Raw genomic sequence first — 20,627 nt, forward strand, 5'->3', positions numbered from 1 at the left:
TTTAGTGTCGGGGTGTGTGTGTGTGTGCTGTTGAGTGTCGTGGGTGTGGGCGTGGGTGTGTTGGTCGCCCGATGGTTGACTCGCTGCGCTCGTCAACCATCGGAAGACAGTTACAAACACGAGTTGACTCGCTGCGCTCGTCAACTCGTGTTTGTGGATCTCTGTGTGTGTGCGTGTGTGTTGTTGAGTGTCGGTGTGTGTGTGTGTGTGCTGTTGAGTGTCGGTGTGTGTGTGCGTGAGTGTGTTGGATGCCGAGGGTTGACGAGCTGCGCTCGTCAACTTTGTCGAGGGTTGACGAGCTGCGCTCGTCAACTTTGTCAAGAGTTGACGAGCTGCGCTCGTCAACTTGTCGTCTTCTGCGTTGCAAAAGCAATAGCCCCTTACGCCTAGAATAGGCGCTCGGGCCTAATAAAGAAGAATAAAGAATTTTTGCAAAAACAATATAACTTTTTTTCTGAGTATGCGATTTTTACACAAAATACATTTTCGGAATGGTCTCGACGAAGGCCACGCGTCTGTGGGGGCACACAAACACGAGTTGACGAGCTTCGCTCGTCAACTCGTGTTTGTGTGTGTGTGTGTGTGTCTGTGTGTCTGTGTTGTTCAGTGTCGGGGTGTGTGTGTGTGTGCTGTTTAGTGTCGTGGGTGTGGGCGTGGGTGTGTTGGTCGCCCGATGGTTGACTCGCTGCGCTCGTCAACCATCGGAAGACAGTTACAAACACAGTTGACTCGCTGCGCTCGTCAACTGTGTTTGTCGATGTCTGTGTGTGTGCGTGTGTGTTGTTTAGTGTCGGTGTGTGTGTGTGTGCTGTTGAGTGTCGGTGTGTGTGTGCGTGAGTGTGTTGGATGCCGAGGGTTGACGAGCTGCGCTCGTCAACTTTGTCGAGGGTTGACGAGCTGCGCTCGTCAACTTTGTCGAGAGTTGACGAGCTGCGCTCGTCAACTTGTCGTCTTCTGCGTTGCAAAAGCAATAGCCCCTTACGCCTAGAATAGGCGCTCGGGCCTAAATAAAGAATAAAGAAGAATAAAGAATTTTTGCAAAAACAATATAACTTTTTTTCTGAGTATGCGATTTTTACACAAAATACATTTTCGGAATGGTCTCGACGAAGGCCACGCGTCTGTGGGGGCACACAGACACACACAAACACGAGTTGACTCGCTGCGCTCGTCAACTCGTGTTTGTGTGTGTCTGTATGTGTGTGTTGTTTAGTGTCGGGGTGTGTGTGTGTGCTGTTAAGTGTCGTGGGTGTGGGCGTGGGTGTGTTGGTCGCCCGATGGTTGACTCGCTGCGCTCGTCAACCATCGGAAGACAGTTACAAACACAGTTGACTCGCTGCGCTCGTCAACTGTGTTTGTCGATGTCTGTGTGTGTGCGTGTGTGTTGTTGAGTGTCGGTGTGTGTGTGTGTGTGCTGTTGAGTGTCGGTGTGTGTGTGCGTGAGTGTGTTGGATGCCGAGGGTTGACGAGCTGCGCTCGTCAACTTTGTCGAGGGTTGACGAGCTGCGCTCGTCAACTTGTCGTCTTCTGCGTTGCAAAAGCAATAGCCCCTTACGCCTAGAATAGGCGCTCGGGCCTAAAAAAGAATTAAAGCCGCAAGCGGCGTTGTAGGCCCTCGCCGACCGACAGGCCGTTGAGCTGACCCGCCGACGCACGCCGCTTTTGTCCTGAGTGCTTCGCAAGTGTTTAGATTTTAGCTGCATTAGTAGCTCACAGTTTAGTCAAATCGTTATTTGGATTATATGGCCATCTGCCATCAGGAGTTTCAATCCAATATGGCCGCCTTCCTGTGTGTCTGGGGGCGTGGTCATAATACTTTTTTTTTTTTGCCCTGACATGACGCATGTCTGTACCGAATTTCGTGGATGTCCGACAAAGTTGGCGTCGCACCCCTCCCCATAGGAGGGGTTGCCATCGCCACGGCAACACCGTAAAAACAACAACATGGTTACGATTGTGTTTTTTGATCGGGACCACATGAGGGACTTTTCTGGTAAGTTTCAATCATTTCTGGCAAAGTATTCTTTTAATTCCCATTCAATTTTTGTTATTGTTCTCTAGGGGGCGCTGTAAGGCTGATTGTCAAAGTTTCCCTTTTAAAGTGTCCAGGTAGGAAGGGTCAATAAGTGTTTAAAATTTGGTTTGGATTGGAGTGTGTGTGTGTGCAAACGCTGACTCAGCAGTTTTTAAGTTTCAATCCAATATGGCCGCCTTCCTGTGTGTTTGGGGGCGTGGCCATAATTTTCTTTTTTTTTTGCCCTGACTTGACGCATGTGTGTACCGAATTTCGTGGCTGTCCGACAAAGTTGGCGTCGGACCCCCCATAGGCACAATGCATTGTGATTTTTGTAGGTGGCGCTAGCGCGCCACTTTTTCATGCCCAATTTTAAAACACATAAAATAATTAATTTTTCGCCGGTTCTGAGCTTGGTTCAAAGTTTGGTGAGTTTTCGAGCATGTTCAGGGGGTCAAATTGCCGTTTAAACAGCAGAACAAAGAAAAAGAAAAAGAAAAAGAAAAAGAAAAAGAAAAAGAAAAAGAATTAAAGCCGCAAGCGGCGTTGTAGGCCCTCGCCGGCCGACAGGCCGTTGAGCTGACCCGCCGACGCACGCCGCTTTTGTCCTGAGTGCTTCGCAAGTGTTTAGATTTGAGCTGCATGAGTAGCTCACAGTTCAGTCAAATCGTTATTTGGATTATATGGCCATCTGCCATCAGGAGTTTCAATCCAATATGGCCGCCTTCCTGTGTGTCTGGGGGCGTGGCCATAATACTTTTTTTTTTGCCCTGACATGACGCATGTCTGTACCGAATTTCGTGGCTGTCCGACAAAGTTGGCGTCGGACCCCTCCCCATAGGAGGGGTTGCCATCGCCATGGCAACAGCGTAAAAACAACAACATGGTTACGATTGTGTTTTTTGATCGGGACCACATGAGGGACTTTTCTGGTAAGTTTCAATCATTTCTGGCAAAGTATTTTTTTAATTCCCATTCAATTTTTGTTATCGTTCTCTAGGGGGCGCTGTAAGGCTGATTGTCAAAGTTTCCCTTTTAAAGTGTCCAGGTAGAAAGGGTCAATAAGTGTTTAAAATTTGGTTTGGATTGGAGTGTGTGTGTGCAAACGCTGACTCTAAAGTTTTTAAAATTATATCCAATATGGCCGCCTTCCTGTGTGTTTGGGGGCGTGGCCATACATTTTTTTTTTTTTTGCCCTGACTTGACGCATGTGTGTACCGAATTTCGTGGCTGTCCGACAAAGTTGGCGTCGGACCCCCCATAGGCACAATGCATTGTGATTTTTGTAGGTGGCGCTAGCGCGCCACTTTTTCATGCCCAATTTTAAAACACATAAAATAATTAATTTTTCGCCGGTTCTGACCTTGGTTCAAAGTTTGGTGAGTTTTCGAGCATGTTCAGGGGGTCAAATTGCCGTTTAAACAGCAGAATAAAGAATAAAGAATAAAGAATAAAGAATAAAGAATAAAGAATAATTAAAGCCGCAAGCGGCGTTGTAGGCCCTCGCCGGCCGACAGGCCGTTGAGCTGACCCGCCGACGCACGCCGCTTTTGTCCTGAGTGCTTCGCAAGTGTTTAGATTTGAGCTGCATTAGTAGCTTACAGTTTAGTCAAATCGTTATTTGGATTATCTGCCATCAGGAGTTTCAATCCAATATGGCCGCCTTACTGTGTGTCTGGGAGCGTGGCCACAATACATTTTTTTTTTGCCCTGACATGACGCATGTCTGTACCGAATTTCGTGGCTGTCCGACAAAGTTGGCGTCGGACCCCTCCCCATAGGAGGGGTTGCCATCGCCATGGCAACAGCGTAAAAACAACAACGTGGTTACGATTGTGTTTTTTGATCGGGACCACATGAGGGACTTTTCTGGTAAGTTTCAATCATTTCTGGCAAAGTATTTTTTTAATTCCCATTCAATTTTTGTTATTGTTCTCTAGGGGGCGCTGTAAGGCTGATTGTCAAAGTTTCACTTTTAAAATGTCCAGGTAGGAAGGGTCAATAAGTGTTTAAAATCTGGTTTGGATTGGATTGTGTGTGTGTGCAAACGCTGACTCTGCAGTTTTTAAAATTATATCCAATATGGCCGCCTTCCTGTGTGTCTGGGGGCGTGGCCATAATACTTTTTTTTTTTTGCCTTGACTTGACGCATGTGTGTACCGAATTTCGTGGCTGTCCGACAAAGTTGGTGTCGGACCCCCCATAGGCACAATGCATTGTGATTTTTGTAGGTGGCGCTAGCGCGCCACTTTTTCATGCCCAATTTTAAAACACATAAAATAATTAATTTTTCGCCGGTTCTGAGCTTGGTTCAAAGTTTGGTGAGTTTTCGAGCATGTTCAGGGGGTCAAATTGCCGTTTAAACAGCAGAACAAAGAAGAATTAAAGCCGCAAGCGGCGTTGTAGGCCCTCGCCGGCCGACAGGCCGTTGAGCTGACCCGCCGACGCACGCCGCTTTTGTCCTGAGTGCTTCGCAAGTGTTTCGATTTTAGCTGTATTGGTAGCTCACAGTTTAGTCAAATCGTTATTTGGATTATATGGCCATCTGCCATCAGGAGTTTCAATCCAATATGGCCGCCTTCCTGTGTGTCTGGGTGCGTGGCCATAATACATTACGCCTAGAATAGGCGCTCGGGCCTAATAAAGAATAAAGAAGAATAAAGAATTTTTTGCAAAAACAATATAACTTTTTTTCTGAGTATGCGATTTTTACAAAAAATACATTTTCGGAATGGTCTCGACGAGGGCTACGCGTCTGTGGGGGCACACAGACACACACAAACACGAGTTGACTCGCTGCGCTCGTCAACTCGTGTTTGTGTGTGTCTGTATGTGTGTGTTGTTTAGTGTCGGGGTGTGTGTGTGTGCTGTTGAGTGTCGTGGGTGTGGGCGTGGGTGTGTTGGTCGCCCGATGGTTGACTCGCTGCGCTCGTCAACCATCGGAAGACAGTTACAAACACAGTTGACTCGCTGCGCTCGTCAACTGTGTTTGTCGATGTCTGTGTGTGTGCGTGTGTGTTGTTGAGTGTCGGTGTGTGTGTGTGTGTGCTGTTGAGTGTCGTGGGTGTGGGCGTGGGTGTGTTGGTCGCCCGATGGTTGACTCGCTGCGCTCGTCAACCATCGGAAGACAGTTACAAACACAGTTGACTCGCTGCGCTCGTCAACTGTGTTTGTCGATGTCTGTGTGTGTGCGTGTGTGTTGTTGAGTGTCGGTGTGTGTGCGTGAGTGTGTTGGATGCCGAGGGTTGACGAGCTGCGCTCGTCAACTTTGTCGAGGGTTGACGAGCTGCGCTCGTCAACTTTGTCGAGAGTTGACGAGCTGCGCTCGTCAACTTGTCGTCTTCTGCGTTGCAAAAGCAATAGCCCCTTACGCCTAGTATAGGCGCTCGGGCCTAATAAAGAAGAATAAAGAATTTTTGCAAAAACAATATAACTTTTTTTCTGAGTGTGCGATTTCTACACAAAATACATTTTCGGAATGGTCTCGACGTGTGTGTCTGTGTTGTTTAGTGTCGGGGTGTGTGTGTGTGTGCTGTTGAGTGTCGTGGGTGTGGGCGTGGGTGTGTTGGTCGCCCGATGGTTGACTCGCTACGCTCGTCAACCATCGGAAGACAGTTACAAACACGAGTTGACTCGCTGCGCTCGTCAACTCGTGTTTGTGGATCTCTGTGTGTGTGCATTTGTGTTGTTTAGTGTCGGGGTGTGTGTGTGTGCTGTTGAGTGTCGGTGTGTGTGTGCGTGAGTGTGTTGGTCGTCCTCAACAGCATGGCAAAGTTGGATGGCGAGGGTTGACGAGCTGCGCTCGTCAACTTTGTCGAGGGTTGACTCGCTACGCTCGTCAACTTGTCTTCTGCGTTGCAAAAGCAATAGCCCCTTACGCCTAGAATAGGCGCTCGGGCCTAATTAAAGCCGCAAGCGGCGTTGTAGGCCCTCGCCGGCCGACAGGCCGTTGAGCTGACCCGCCGACGCACGCCGCTTTTGTCCTGAGTGCTTCACAAGTGTTTAGATTTGAGCTGCATGAGTAGCTCACAGTTTAGTCAAATCGTTATTTGGATTATATGGCAACTGCCATCAGGAGTTTCAATCCAATATGGCCGCCTTCCTGTGTGTCTGGGTGCGTGGCCATAATACATTTTTTTTTTGCCCTGACACGACGCATGTCTGTACCGAATTTCGTGGCTGTCCGACAAAGTTGGCGTCAGACCCCTCACCATAGGAGGGGTTGCCATCGCCACGGCAACACCATAAAAACAACAACAAGGTTACGATTGTGTTTTTTGATCGGGACCACATGAGGGACTTTTCTGGTAAGTTTCAATCATTTCTGGCAAAGTATTTTTTTAATTCCCATTCAATTTTTGTTATTGTTCTCTAGGGGGCGCTGTAAGGCTGATTGTCAAAGTGTCCCTTTTAAAGTGTCCAGGTAGGAAGGGTCAATAAGTGTTTAAAATTTGGTTTGGATTGGAGTGTGTGTGTGTGCAAACGCTGACTCTGCAGTTTTTAAAATTATATCCAATATGGCCGCCTTCCTGTGTGTTTGGGGGCGTGGCCATATTTTTTTTTTTTTTTTGCCCTGACTTGACGCATGTGTGTACCGAATTTCGTGGCTGTCCGACAAAGTTGGCGTCGGACCCCCCATAGGCACAATGCATTGTGATTTTTGTAGGTGGCGCTAGCGCGCCACGTTTTCATTCCCAATTTTGAAACACATAAAATAATTAATTTTTCGCCGGTTCTGAGCTTGGTTCAAAGTTTGGTGAGTTTTCGAGCATGTTCAGGGGGTCAAATTGCCGTTTAAACAGCAGAACAAAGAAGAAATAAAGAAGAATAAAGAATTAAAGCCGCAAGCGGCGTTGTAGGCCCTCGCCGGCCGACAGGCCGTTGAGCTGACCCGCCGACGCGCGCCGCTTTTGTCCTGAGTGCTTCGCAAGTGTTTAGATTTGAGCTGCATGAGTAGCTCACAGTTTAGTCAAATCGTTATTTGGATTATATGGCCATCTGCCGTCAGGAGTTTCAATCCAATATGGCCGCCTTCCTGTGTGTCTGGGGGCGTGGCCACAATACTTTTTTTTTTTGCCCTGACATGACGCATGTCTGTACCGAATTTCGTGGCTGTCCGACAAAGTTGGCGTCGGACCCCTCCCCATAGGAGGGGTTGCCATCGCCATGGCAACAGCGTAAAAACAACATGGTTACGATTGTGTTTTTTGATCGGGACCACATGAGGGACTTTTCTGGTAAGTTTCAATCATTTCTGGCAAAGTATTTTTTTAATTCCCATTCAATTTTTGTTATCGTTCTCTAGGGGGCGCTGTAAGGCTGATTGTCAAAGTTTCACTTTTAAAATGTCCAGGTAGGAAGGGTCAATAAGTGTTTAAAATCTGGTTTGGATTGGATTGTGTGTGTGTGCAAACGCTGACTCAGCAGTTTTTAAAATTATATCCAATATGGCCGCCTTCCTGTGTGTCTGGGGGCGTGGCCATAATACTTTTTTTTTTTTGCCTTGACTTGACGCATGTGTGTACCGAATTTCGTGGCTGTCCGACAAAGTTGGCGTCGGACCCCCCATAGGCACAATGCATTGTGATTTTTGTAGGTGGCGCTAGCGCGCCACTTTTTCATGCCCAATTTTAAAACACATAAAATAATTAATTTTTCGCCGGTTCTGAGCTTGGTTCAAAGTTTGGTGAGTTTTCGAGCATGTTCAGGGGGTCAAATTGCCGTTTAAACAGCAGAACAAAGAAGAAGAATAAAGAAGAATAAAGAATTAAAGCCGCAAGCGGCGTTGTAGGCCCTCGCCGGCCGACAGGCCGTTGAGCTGACCCGCCGACGCACGCCGCTTTTGTCCTGAGTGCTTCGCAAGTGTTTAGATTTTAGCTGCATGAGTAGCTCACAGTTTAGTCAAATCGTTATTTGGATTATATGGCCATCTGCCGTCAGGAGTTTCAATCCAATATGGCCGCCTTCCTGTGTGTCTGGGGGCGTGGCCACAATACATTTTTTTTTTTGCCCTGACATGACGCATGTCTGTACCGAATTTCGTGGCTGTCCGACAAAGTTGGCGTCAGACCCCTCCCCATAGGAGGGGTTGCCATCGCCATGGCAACAGCGTAAAAACAACATGGTTACGATTGTGTTTTTTGATCGGGACCACATGAGGGACTTTTCTGGTAAGTTTCAATCATTTCTGGCAAAGTATTTTTTAAATTCCCATTCAATTGTTGTTATCGTTCTCTAGGGGGCGCTGTAAGGCTGATTGTCAAAGTTTCCCTTTTAAAGTGTCCAGGTAGGAAGGGTCAATAAGTGTTTAAAATTTGGTTTGGATTGGAGTGTGTGTGTGTGCAAACGCTGACTCTGCAGTTTTTAAAATTATATCCAATATGGCCGCCTTCCTGTGTGTTTGGGGGCGTGGCCATATTTTTTTTTTTTTTTTGCCCTGACTTGACGCATGTGTGTACCGAATTTCGTGGCTGTCCGACAAAGTTGGCGTCGGACCCCCCATAGGCACAATGCATTGTGATTTTTGTAGGTGGCGCTAGCGCGCCACTTTTTCATGCCCAATTTTAAAACACATAAAATAATTAATTTTTTGCCGGTTCTGAGCTTGGTTCAAAGTTTGGTGAGTTTTCGAGCATGTTCAGGGGGTCAAATTGCCGTTTAAACAGCAGAATAAAGAATAAAGAATAAAGAAGAATAAAGAATTTTTGCAAAAACAATATAACTTTTTTTCTGAGTGTGCGATTTCTACACAAAATACGTTTTTGGAATGGTCTCGACGAGGGCTACGCGCCTGTGGGGGCACACAAACACGAGTTGACGAGCGAAGCTCGTCAACTCGTGTTTGTGTGTGTGTGTGTGTGTCTGTGTGTCTGTGTTGTTTAGTGTCGGGGTGTGTGTGTGTGTGCTGTTGAGTGTCGTGGGTGTGGGCGTGGGTGTGTTGGTCGCCCGATGGTTGACTCGCTGCGCTCGTCAACCATCGGAAGACAGTTACAAACACGAGTTGACTCGCTGCGCTCGTCAACTCGTGTTTGTGGATCTCTGTGTGTGTGCGTTTGTGTTGTTTAGTGTCGGTGTGTGTGTGTGTGCTGTTGAGTGTCGGTGTGTGTGTGCGTGAGTGTGTTGGTCGTCCTCAACAGCATGGCAAAGTTGGATGCTGAGGGTTGACGAGCTGCGCTCGTCAACTTTGTCGAGGGTTGACGAGCTGCGCTCGTCAACTTGTCGTCTTCTGCATTGCAAAAGCAATAGCCCCTTACGCCTAGGATAGGCGCTCGGGCCTAATAAAGAATTTTTGCAAAAACAATATAACTTTTTTTCTGAGTGTGCGATTTCTACACAAAATACATTTTCGGAATGGTCTCGACGAGGGCTACGCGTCTGTGGGGGCACACAAACACGAGTTGACGAGCTTCGCTCGTCAACTCGTGTTTGTGTGTGTGTGTGTGTGTCTGTGTGTCTGTGTTGTTTAGTGTCGGGGTGTGTGTGTGTGTGCTGTTGAGTGTCGTGGGTGTGGGCGTGGGTGTGTTGGTCGCCCGATGGTTGACTCGCTGCGCTCGTCAACCATCGGAAGACAGTTACAAACACGAGTTGACTCGCTGCGCTCGTCAACTCGTGTTTGTGGATCTCTGTGTGTGTGCATTTGTGTTGTTTAGTGTCGGTGTGTGTGTGTGTGTGCTGTTGAGTGTCGTGGGTGTGGGCGTGGGTGTGTTGGTCGCCCGATGGTTGACTCGCTGCGCTCGTCAACCATCGGAAGACAGTTACCAACACAGTTGACTCGCTGCGCTCGTCAACTGTGTTTGTCGATGTCTGTGTGTGTGCGTGTGTGTTGTTGAGTGTCGGTGTGTGTGCTGTTGAGTGTCGGTGTGTGTGTGCGTGAGTGTGTTGGATGCCGAGGGTTGACGAGCTGCGCTCGTCAACTTTGTCGAGAGTTGACGAGCTGCGCTCGTCAACTTGTCGTCTTCTGCGTTGCAAAAGCAATAGCCCCTTACGCCTAGTATAGGCGCTCGGGCCTAATAAAGAATTTTTGCAAAAACAATATAACTTTTTTTCTGAGTGTGCGATTTCTACACAAAATACGTTTTTGGAATGGTCTCGACGAGGGCTACGCGCCTGTGGGGGCACACAAACACGAGTTGACGAGCTTCGCTCGTCAACTCGTGTTTGTGTGTGTCTGTGTGTGTCTGTGTTGTTTAGTGTCGGGGTGTGTGTGTGTGTGCTGTTGAGTGTCGTGGGTGTGGGCGTGGGTGTGTTGGTCGCCCGATGGTTGACTCGCTGCGCTCGTCAACCATCGGAAGACAGTTACAAACACGAGTTGACTCGCTGCGCTCGTCAACTCGTGTTTGTGGATCTCTGTGTGTGTGCGTTTGTGTTGTTTAGTGTCGGTGTGTGTGTGTGCTGTTGAGTGTCGGTGTGTGTGTGCGTGAGTGTGTTGGATGCCGAGGGTTGACGAGCTGCGCTCGTCAACTTTGTCGAGGGTTGACGAGCTGCGCTCGTCAACTTGTCGTCTTCTGCGTTGCAAAAGCAATAGCCCCTTACGCCTAGAATAGGCGCTCGGGCCTAATAAAGAATTTTTGCAAAAACAATATAACTTTTTTTCTGAGTGTGCGATTTCTACACAAAATACATTTTCGGAATGGTCTCGACGAGGGCTACGCGTCTGTGGGGGCACACAAACACGAGTTGACGAGCTTCGCTCGTCAACTCGTGTTTGTGTGTGTGTGTGTGTGTCTGTGTGTCTGTGTTGTTTAGTGTCGGGGTGTGTGTGTGTGTGCTGTTGAGTGTCGTGGGTGTGGGCGTGGGTGTGTTGGTCGCCCGATGGTTGACTCGCTGCGCTCGTCAACCATCGGAAGACAGTTACAAACACGAGTTGACTCGCTGCGCTCGTCAACTCGTGTTTGTGGATCTCTGTGTGTGTGCATTTGTGTTGTTTAGTGTCGGTGTGTGTGTGCTGTTGAGTGTCGGTGTGTGTGTGCATGGGTGTGTTGGTCGTCCTCAACAGCATGGCAAAGTTGGATGCCGAGGGTTGACGAGCTGCGCTCGTCAACTTTGTCGAGGGTTGACTCGCTACGCTCGTCAACTTGTCTTCTGCGTTGCAAAAGCAATAGCCCCTTACGCCTAGAATAGGCGCTCGGGCCTAATAAAAGTAAATGAAAAAAAGTGCCCAGATTTTCACAGTGTTTGATTTATCCATCCAAAAGTACAAACTTCAATTATTAGAAAAGAATTAAAGGCATCAGAAGAAAAAGCTGCAATTCTCTTATTTTTTCCAACCTTTGACCTCAAACAACCTTTAATTGTTAATCAAGTTATCCTTTCAGCTGTATTTGTTTTGCATACAAAGACTCAAAATGCTAAAGGAGTTCCATGATCCATCCCTCCATCTTCTTAGCCGTAACCGGGTCGCTGTTATTGCTGGAGCCCATCCCACACACACACACACACACACACACACACTCACACCTACGACCTTCTTGCTGTGAGGCAACAGCGCTAACCCACTGTGCCACCGTAGTATAATAATAATATAATAATAACAGGCAAGTAAAAATATTTCCTTTAACTATCTTAAAAATGCATCATGAAAATGTTTTAATGATTCAACAGTAATCAGTAGTATGTCATAGTAATCCTGTATACTACGTGTTCTTTAATACACAACTGTTACATCTACTTCATTATTTGCTCAGTGTTGCCGCTGCCAGAACTGAATTGCACTTCATTAATGAAACATGTTTTGATTTGGTTCTATTTCTGTGTTCCACCTAAGCCCTCGCCTCATGTAGACTAAAAACGATTTCTGCAGATACCATCTCACTCCCCCCCCACCCCCGCGAAGGTCGAAGCAAAGGCCTTGAGCCTGAACCCACCGCTGGACTAACGTGGGAAGGAATGAAGGATTTGCTTTGCAACGAGGTAGGAAAAATTACACTGAGCCCAAGGTCAAATGGATTAGAGGGATTTATGAGCCCCTTTATTTAAGTAACAGAGGACAGCTGCAGATTGAAAGCTGTTGCAGATGCTTCAGAGAGTGACGGAAGAAGAGAGCGCAGCAGCAGCAGGACACTACAGGTATGCTTTCTGTTAACGGATTACATGTAAATGCTAAATGGTTTTGATTTAAAATTCTCTTTGGAAACGCGTGATGAAACTTTACTTTAAAAAAGTCTTCATCATGTATTGGTTAATTTAAAGCATCTTAGACGTGTGATCAGAATCAGAATGCTTTATAAATTCCATAGGGAAATTATATCAGCAGCAATGCTCCACTCAACAAAATCAGAATTACAAATGTAGACATTAACAAATGAATATTCCTGCTGCTTTTTAATATTCAGCCTGAATAATTTGTTTCAACCCCTACCAAGCATCCATGTCTGTCTTTTCAGTAGAGGGCAGAAGATCTTTAGGGGGACAGCTACGTAAAAGTCTAAAACCTGGGCAGCTGGACATTTGAGACATTTTGAAAATATTTATACCTCAATTTCATTGAGGTGAAAGGTCAAATAGCCCCCTTGATAGTTTTTCTCGCAATAAAAAGTGGATGTTTTCGGTTGTTTGGTTAGAATTTTGCTCTACTTTTGACACAGCTTTTTAAAAAGGCAACGTTGGACAAGAGCACGAATGATCCCACCAGACCTTTATACCAGTCACGCTGTACTACATATTTCAAATGAAGACAGAAAGAAACATTACATAATTTCTCATGTTCACTGTTAAAAATGTATAAATATTCTATACAAGGACACAAAAAGTTGTATTTTCTTTTAAAATAGCAGTGCACCATTTGTTTAATATTCCGCAGCTGAAAAATACTCCACTGTCCACAACATTTCTCGCCATGATGTTCTCCTCCAGCATAAAACAAAGTCTCTGAGCTATTACCTCTGTACAAACATCACTCCTGTCTCTCTCAGCAAACACGGCATGACAGTTTTTTAGGATGACAGTGTTCCACTTCCAACTGCAGCCGTCTGGAAAAGACTTTTCAGCTGACAGAAGACTGACATTGTTCAATAAATATATCTCAACAATATGTCACAGCGTTGACATGGGGAACGCGCCATTTCCTTTCTTTCTCTTTTGCTGCACTTGTAGCTGTGGGTTTAAAAGTTAATATTTTTATGAGAACTCCATCCATCCATGTATTTAAATTTAATACATTCAAGGTAATTCATTGACTGTGGGCTATTAATAAAAGCACTTTGCAGTATTTGCATTGGAATACATTTTGAGTGATGTGTGCGCTTCTGAGACTTTGAAAGGGAAGAATAAAGAAGCTTATTATTTCAAAAAGCGAGTTTGTTTTTGAGGTGTTTTTTTAAATGTACTTTTTCTAATGTTTTGAGCACCACAAAATCCATTCACATTCTAGTTTGTATCTAAAAGACAGATATTTGAAATAAAGCTAGAAAGCGGAGAGAGAGCACAGACTGTAAATGTTCATAATCTCAGGTAAAGATTGCCGCCAGTGCCATGATGTCGTTACCCCTCTCCATTACAAAAATTGGCTCCTCATGATTTGATCCTTAAAAAAATGAAAAATTACACTCTGACCTGGATGTGGAAACTAGGTCAGAATTGTCAAATTTCACATAGTGTATGTATTATTATTATTATGTTTGTTGATTAAATCGTATTCTTTTTCATGATATAAATTGTTTTTTTAAAGCCCTACCTCACAATGCAAAAAGAAAAGGAAAGGTGATCCAGAAAGAGCATCTTGTGCCTGGAACTTGAATCAATTCTCCTCTGACTCTTGGTGGCTGCGTCTGTATGGAGAGCTATGACCTCAGCGAACCTTCTCTTTAACCCCTGCTAGAAAGTTGAAAGTATTTGAATGTGAAGAAATGTCACTTAAAGGAGAATATATCATCGCTTTCCAGCCAATCCTGTCGTTCGAATGAATGTCAATGCACCTGCTGGGTCTGTGACTTAAACGTCAAACCATTTGATGTGAGATCTGATCCCCTCTCGTGGCAGAGTCTGCCCTGCACCAAGCAGAGGATGCAGTTGGTTGTCATGGCAGCAGTGCTGTTGCTGGTGAGGACGGGGCACAGCTGCAGCCTCGGCTGTCATCCAGCCAACGTCAGCATCGATGTTGAGAGCTGTGGCATCATCGAGTCGGTCCACACCACCATATGTGTAGGCCAGTGTTATCATAAGGTAAAGGTTGATTCAAATATTCTGCCCCACCGTTACTCTCCTGTGTGCAGCTCTGCGTTTGCATATATAGGCCATGATTTTCCTGCATATAACCCGAGTGGAGTTTCCATCTAACCAATCCCAGCTGAGCTGAATGTAATTCAACCAGAGGCTAGTTTCTGAACTAAATAAAACAATACAAATAAAGAACGTATTTTAAATACATGGAACTTTAGTGAGAAAAAACAAGTTTCCAATTTTCAACAAGCTCTTCTATAATAAGAACTGATTACTTGCTAAATAAAATCTGTGCAGCTTGAAAATATGGAGTCAGGTTTGAGCTATTTTAAGGTGTCTAAGATATAAATCTAATGATATTCTCAGCAATGGAATCGAATTGAACTTGTATTTTAGTTTGTGCATTACTACCTGAAACTACAAATCGGCGTTAATGTGAGCCGTTAATGTCTAAAGAGACGGAGGGGGTTCACAGAGTTTCCCATGTTGGACCCTCATGTTACTACAGTGGCCTCATTGGACAAAAAAAAAGTGCTGCTTTGGCATTTTCCAGCAGTTATCACAGAGGAGGCGATGCTTGAGAAGCCTGCAAACTTGCTGCATGATATCTGTGTTTTTTCCCAACCATACCCATCTCAGGATCCAGTCTACATCGCCCACGACGACTGGCCCGAACAGAAGATCTGTAACGGGGACTGGTCCTATGAAGTGAAACACATTAAAGGATGCCCAGGGGGTGTCACCTACCCGGTGGCCAGAGACTGCAACTGTGCACCATGTAACGAAGGAAGTACGGACTGTGGGCACTTTCTTGAATATACACCCAACTGTCTGCCCTTTTAAAGCAACCCATCCTGCAACTACTTTATACCTCTGTGTCACTTGGTATTAAAATAAACATGTACTACCCATGACTTAAATTATGTTCTAACTTCAGCTTTCATAGATTTTAATCACACTGGAATGCATTTATATTCAACTGCAGGCAGAATCCACACCAAACTACTAGAAAAGCACTGAGAGTGCAGACCTCTGCCGAGCACCTCAGCCTCCCTATATTGGGATTTACACCAAAATCAACGGCCCTCCATTTATTAAATCTATATTTTTAGATTGCTTAACCATGAAAACGTTCCTTTCGAAATTTGACATCATTATTAGTTTAGAAGTCTTTTACACAAAGCACACTTTCAGTAATGGTGGATTCTTCTGGATCTCGATCCGTAGCTTGAAGATGCAACAAATCCGTTTGTCCACTACTAATTCCAGAGTGTCTTGGTAAAGGTCAGCAGAAACAGAGCGTCCTTTGTGGAGGTAATCAGAGATATATTATTGAAAGTGTCCAAAAACTAAAAGAAATTGTGAAAATTAACCCTGATTTCACCTGGATCCGTTTCCTCGGCTATTAAAGACAGAACAATACGGGATGAGAGACTTATTTTTATAAAAGCCTCCATTATAAGTAAATGTGAAAATCCAGTATCTGCAATCCAGATCCAATCCAGATTAAATTAGGTGGCAAGATAGAGGTCCCCACAGGACAAGTATGCAAAATTCCATAAATATTGGTCAGTAATCAACTGAGATACGTATTGAGGAACAAAATTTGAAGCTCCATTGACTGCAATGCTAATAAAGATTTCAAAGTGATCCAGAATCAATCATCTCTTCTGGATCGTCACCAAAATGTAATTATCTGTTCCTGGTGACATCAAAATGTCATCGTGATCCATCCAGAACATTATCTTGCTGACAGACAGACGGACAAACACTGGCGATTACATAACCTCTGCCTCGCGCTGGCGTAGGTAATAAAAACCCCTGCTAAGTAATGAAATGATGAATTGTCACTGCGCCAACTCAAAGCTATATAACGGCCATAAAGAAGACGACAATTTGCTTTTGGTTCTTTATTACCGCAGGCTGGAGGATGCTGCAGGGGGTGTAATGTTCTCCACAGCATCTCCAGACTGTCACACATACCACCGCCCTGCTGGGTGGTTGTATATTACCACCAAATTTCATCGGGATCGGTTCCAGAACAATGTTTGGAAAAAACATACTTTAACATCGAAAACGCCATTTACGTATTCAATAGTCTGTTACAAATACACATCAACTCCGATTCACTTTCCATGTTTGGTGTATAAAGAGACCAAGAACAATTTAGAACCTTTTGGCGATGATCCAGATCACCATGTGGACGGTGCAAATGTAATTATGAGGGGAATGAGCTGCTCGGCGGAGGTCTGCGCTCTCTTTGTGCTTTTCTAACTAGCATATATCGTGGATTCATGACATTCAGCAGCACAGGTTGGCGATAGGTGCGGCGACCAGCTCCTGCAGGACTCCTGTATAAAATCAAGAGCACTGATTTGCAAATTCTAATCGATGCATAACGTTGCGTCACTCCCATTTGTGGCAAAACAGCTCTGAACCACCGACACATGGACTCTGCACCTGTGAAGGCGTGCTGTGAACAGGTCTAGCAGATGGTGAAAGGCAAACCAAAAAAATAAATTAACCGGGACAAAATAAGGTTCGGGATTTCCACCGAGACAAGAAAACTAAATTATTCCCACTTTTGCAGATGCAACAAAACAACAGCACAGATTCGGAACTGAAGGATTTATTGATATATTTTTTGTTTTAAGAAATGTAAAACAAAACATTTCTTAATGTAGATACAACAATGTAAAACATTTAACACAGCAAATGGTGGACGATTAAATAGGACAAACTTCCTACCACAATCTCAAACGGTCCACCAGGCCGCCTCTGCAGGAGATCGCAACAAAACAAGACGATTCAACGGTAGAAGCATCAGCGCCAACTACACGGCAAATTTGTTCTGGATGATCTCACCGCCCTCCACCTCCACCTGCTCGTAAAGCCACTTCCTGTCACAGCGGCACTCCACGCCACACCTTCGCGAGCCGCATTCAGGGCAGGGGTAGAAACAGCCCATACAGTCCACGTCCAGACAGTCGCACATGTCCTTGCTGTTGGACAGCAGTCGGCCTTTGCCGTCGTACACTTTGCTCTTGGCTCCGATGGTCTGCCTGCGGAAGAGAGACGAAGAAGTGACACCGAGTGTCTCTGAATTTCCCCTCAGCCAGTTCTTACGCCTGTGGTTTTCTTCAATTACCGTTTTGATTTCAGACTAAAAATGATCCCAGCGGAGCATAAACTGCAGGAATTTATATATTTAATCAACGCAAGTCGACACAAACTGGTGCGACAATGATCATTAATGCAGAGAGATAACCTGGGAGGTTTTGCCTTTCACATCTGTGCGAAGCAACGAAATCATCACTCAGGTTTAACAGACCAGCGGCTCAACGCAGGCCCTGCGGCCTGACAGCGGTCGGATTGGGACCGCCGTGTCTCCCAGCTGTTGTCTGTTGTGTTTGGCGTGCCGACATTCTGTAAAGTTTACAGTCAGAAGCTCTCATTGATCTAATCTAGTGACGCACGTATGATTGCGTGTTGGGTTGGTTTGTCTTTTGAAATGTTTCCATTCAAATCCTCATCTTCTTCAGGTCTTCAGAGAAACGCTGCAACACTGGAGCTTGTGGATTGGAAGCTTCACCAAGCGTCCCATCTCCAATACGGATCAATAGATGCAGCTGAAATGTCATTTTCGGCTAAACATTCTTTCAATTGTTCATAACTGTCTTGAATTGCACCGGGAGCCATCTGCTGGGTTCGATTAGTCAGGCTGGCTGAACATTGAGGGTCCGAACGCCAACCGGCCGATCATCATTCATTCATTCTGAACATTTTAAAAACCGATGAAACTGGAACAAATCTCAACAAGTCAATGACTAGGAGTCGTCCAAGGGATTTACAGAACTGCAACGACGCGGTCGGCGCTGTGTGGCTGTAAAATGCTCCAATCCGGCGCCTGAAGCTTGGGCTGGATTGGTTTGCATTAATAAAGCAAGGCGTGTCGCCAGAAGCTGCTTCAATCGTTCCAGCCCTCGATGTCGATGACTAAAGGCAACAAAACAAATGGAGTCAGAAGAAGAATCAAGTCCCCCACCAAGGCTCAGCATCCCTCCCAACCACACCTGCCAGGGGGCCCCCGTTGCCCCCCCCCCCCCCCCAAAAATAAAAACCACACACACTCATTCCCCGATTCAGAGCAACAAAAGAGGTTAAACTACCAACACACGTTTCTAATGTTCGATTTGGTTATGGTGACGGAACGGCAACACTTTGTCTCACCTGTCGGGCGTCGGTCTTCCTCCGCGGCCTCCTCGTCCACACTGTCATGAACGGAAAATGTTTTTTTAAGTTGAAGCTGATCATAATAAAAGGGATGCAAGCTTATCACAATGTTTAGAGCTCTTCAATCCGGACGGGGGCGGCTCTGGTTCGGGGCGATGCAATTTAACCGACAGATGCTGGTTTGACTGTTTCCAGTGACACATCTGGCAAGGATAACTTGAAACATAAATAAAATACGAGTATTTTATTAAAAAATGTATTAAACTCTACATATATTTACGAAGTCCATTTCTCTGACTTGCTCCTGACGTTTCTACACGTTTTACCATTTGAAATTTAAGCGTCCTTCAAAAAGCAGCCCTCTCATGTGTATGTAATGTGTAGAGCAGCGTATTCATCCCAATGAAAAGACGGGCACAATATTTTGTATCAAGACAGTTGCAATCCAAAACCCACCCTTAGCCCCCCTCTTTTTTCTCTGCGTAGATTCACGGCGTCTCTCAGTCTGTCTTGTTCCGTTTGCGGTCCAATTTTATTTGCAACATTCGTCTCCTTTGGCACCACCCCTCTTTTACGAAGTTCAATCTGCAGAACATTCAACATTTATTTAGCCACTTATTTTAAAGTCAAATGGGATGGCTTGTTTAGACTAAAAATATATTAATTTTTTTTAATGAAATACAGCCTCTAAAATGCTTGCGACGCCACACCTTTGATGAATCCTGGCCATGGCTGAACTGAGTGGGCACCGCGTCCTCCCTCAGGAACTGTTTGCCGTTGTAGTCCCTGAAACAATCTGGCCGGAAATGCTCCGAGCAGAGGCAGGTGTTGCTGGTCGGGATGAAGTTCTTCATCCCGAGGCTGTGGACCCATTTTCCTGCTAGTTGAGGCTTGCTGAGTGGGAATCTGAAACACAGGAAAGTTTCCACCTCAGTCCTTTTTACTGAGCTGTCCATCAAAGTAGGTGACCTACATTTCTAGCACGCTCATTCTTCTACACTAGTGTAGTGACGAACTGATCGCTGTAGGTGGCAGCAGTGCTGCTTCGGGATGAGATTAGAATACATTACAAAATATGAGAAGACGACAGGACTTGAGAGGGCTGTCCTCACTAGAGAAATAAATAGATGGGGGAAAATATATATAATAATCACACGCTTTGATCAAATGTAGCTGTTGAACGTAGTATATATATATATATATATATATATAATTTAATTACGAATATATATATATATATATATATATATATTCGTAATTAAATTGCTCTTTTGCCATCAAACGCCCAGGAAATGTGTTGAAAACAAAACAAAAAACATTAGCGTCAACGTCACAGCTTTTCACAAAAAGCTCTGCGTTTTGGTCAAAAACGTGTTTTTGGTGAAACCAACCTAGAATTCAAGTACTGAGATGCATCCTTCTGCACACACAAAAATCTATGTAATATTTGACTACTAACATTTTATCAATACACCCCAAGTCCCATATAAGAAGGAGATCTCGTGTATTAGATCGTTGCGCCTTTACTGTAATGCTGGATCTGATCCATGCCTTGTGTTTCGGGTTAATTATTATGGCCAAGCATTATTTTTTAGTCCGATATACAGTACTACTTAAACGTTTTTATGATCATGCACAGCTGAGTCCAATTTGACACCGGGGGCGGGAGGGACATACAGTGCAGAGATTGAACAGTTATATATTCGAAAATAGTTATTTTTCCATCAAAAGCCCTTGTTGTTGTTGTTTTATAGAAGGAAAACAACGCTGAGATATTTGAGTCGACACTAGTCACTGCTGCTTCACACAGCTTCTCACAAATCTCTCCGTTTATCCGCTAACAAACTGTTTCTGTGTTCGACTCGACGACTGAAGAACGGGACGAAGCGTTTACATAGTCACAGAACGTAATCAGTGTGGCCTCAAGCGAGGCGTTCGATCATTTATTAGAGTAAAGTTAGATCGTTCAGAAGACGCGTTTAGTTTCACAGACGCGCCAGAGGAACTCCGGAGCTAAGGTGTTAGGGTTAGAGGCTGGAGAAAGGATTTACCTGTAAAACCGTATCTCTGACCCTTTGACGAACTTATTGTTGCATCCCGTCGCTGCACAAATAACAGGCATTCCGTCCTCTCAGCCGACTCGACGCTATTTGAGTAGCATCAGCCGGATCTCACTGCTTCCGTTCGACTTCTTCCTCGGCTTCTTCCTCTTCCTCGTTGCATT

General features: G+C 45.2%; 2 protein-coding genes across 2 annotated transcripts; one reads left to right on the forward strand and one right to left on the reverse strand.

The window, feature by feature from the left end:
- Positions 1 to 14,014: 14,014 nt before the first annotated feature.
- On the forward strand, positions 14,015 to 15,013 carry LOC137898761 (gonadotropin subunit beta-1-like). The gene is made up of 2 exons (XM_068742844.1): positions 14,015 to 14,173; positions 14,810 to 15,013. Exons 1-2 carry the CDS (start codon positions 14,015 to 14,017, stop codon positions 15,011 to 15,013), a joined length of 363 nt encoding a protein of 120 aa, XP_068598945.1.
- Positions 15,014 to 16,074: 1,061 nt separating this feature from the next.
- arl14ep (ADP-ribosylation factor-like 14 effector protein) lies at positions 16,075 to 20,581 on the reverse strand. The gene is made up of 5 exons (XM_068740565.1): positions 20,455 to 20,581; positions 19,114 to 19,309; positions 18,860 to 18,988; positions 18,401 to 18,441; positions 16,075 to 17,232 (listed from the first exon to the last, which is right to left on the reverse strand). Exons 1-5 carry the CDS (start codon positions 20,523 to 20,525, stop codon positions 17,004 to 17,006), a joined length of 666 nt encoding a protein of 221 aa, XP_068596666.1. The 5' UTR covers positions 20,526 to 20,581; the 3' UTR covers positions 16,075 to 17,003.
- Positions 20,582 to 20,627: the final 46 nt, after the last annotated feature.

The sequence above is a fragment of the Brachionichthys hirsutus genome, chromosome 1 (genome assembly GCF_040956055.1).
Source record: "Brachionichthys hirsutus isolate HB-005 chromosome 1, CSIRO-AGI_Bhir_v1, whole genome shotgun sequence".
Classification (NCBI taxonomy): domain Eukaryota; kingdom Metazoa; phylum Chordata; class Actinopteri; order Lophiiformes; family Brachionichthyidae; genus Brachionichthys; species Brachionichthys hirsutus.

Coding starts and splice junctions, on each gene's coding strand:
- LOC137898761 (XM_068742844.1), top strand. CDS start 14,015: ATGCAGTTGGTTGTCATGGCAGCAGTGCTGTTGCTGGTGAGGACGGGG. Junction 14,174..14,809: donor TAGGCCAGTGTTATCATAAG/GTAAAGGTTGAT, acceptor TACCCATCTCAG/GATCCAGTCTACATCGCCCA.
- arl14ep (XM_068740565.1), bottom strand. CDS start 20,525: ATGCCTGTTATTTGTGCAGCGACGGGATGCAACAATAAGTTCGTCAAA. Junction 18,989..19,113: donor ATGGCCAGGATTCATCAAAG/GTGTGGCGTCGC, acceptor AATGTTCTGCAG/ATTGAACTTCGTAAAAGAGG. Junction 18,442..18,859: donor AAAAAAGAGGGGGGCTAAGG/GTGGGTTTTGGA, acceptor CGTTCATGACAG/TGTGGACGAGGAGGCCGCGG.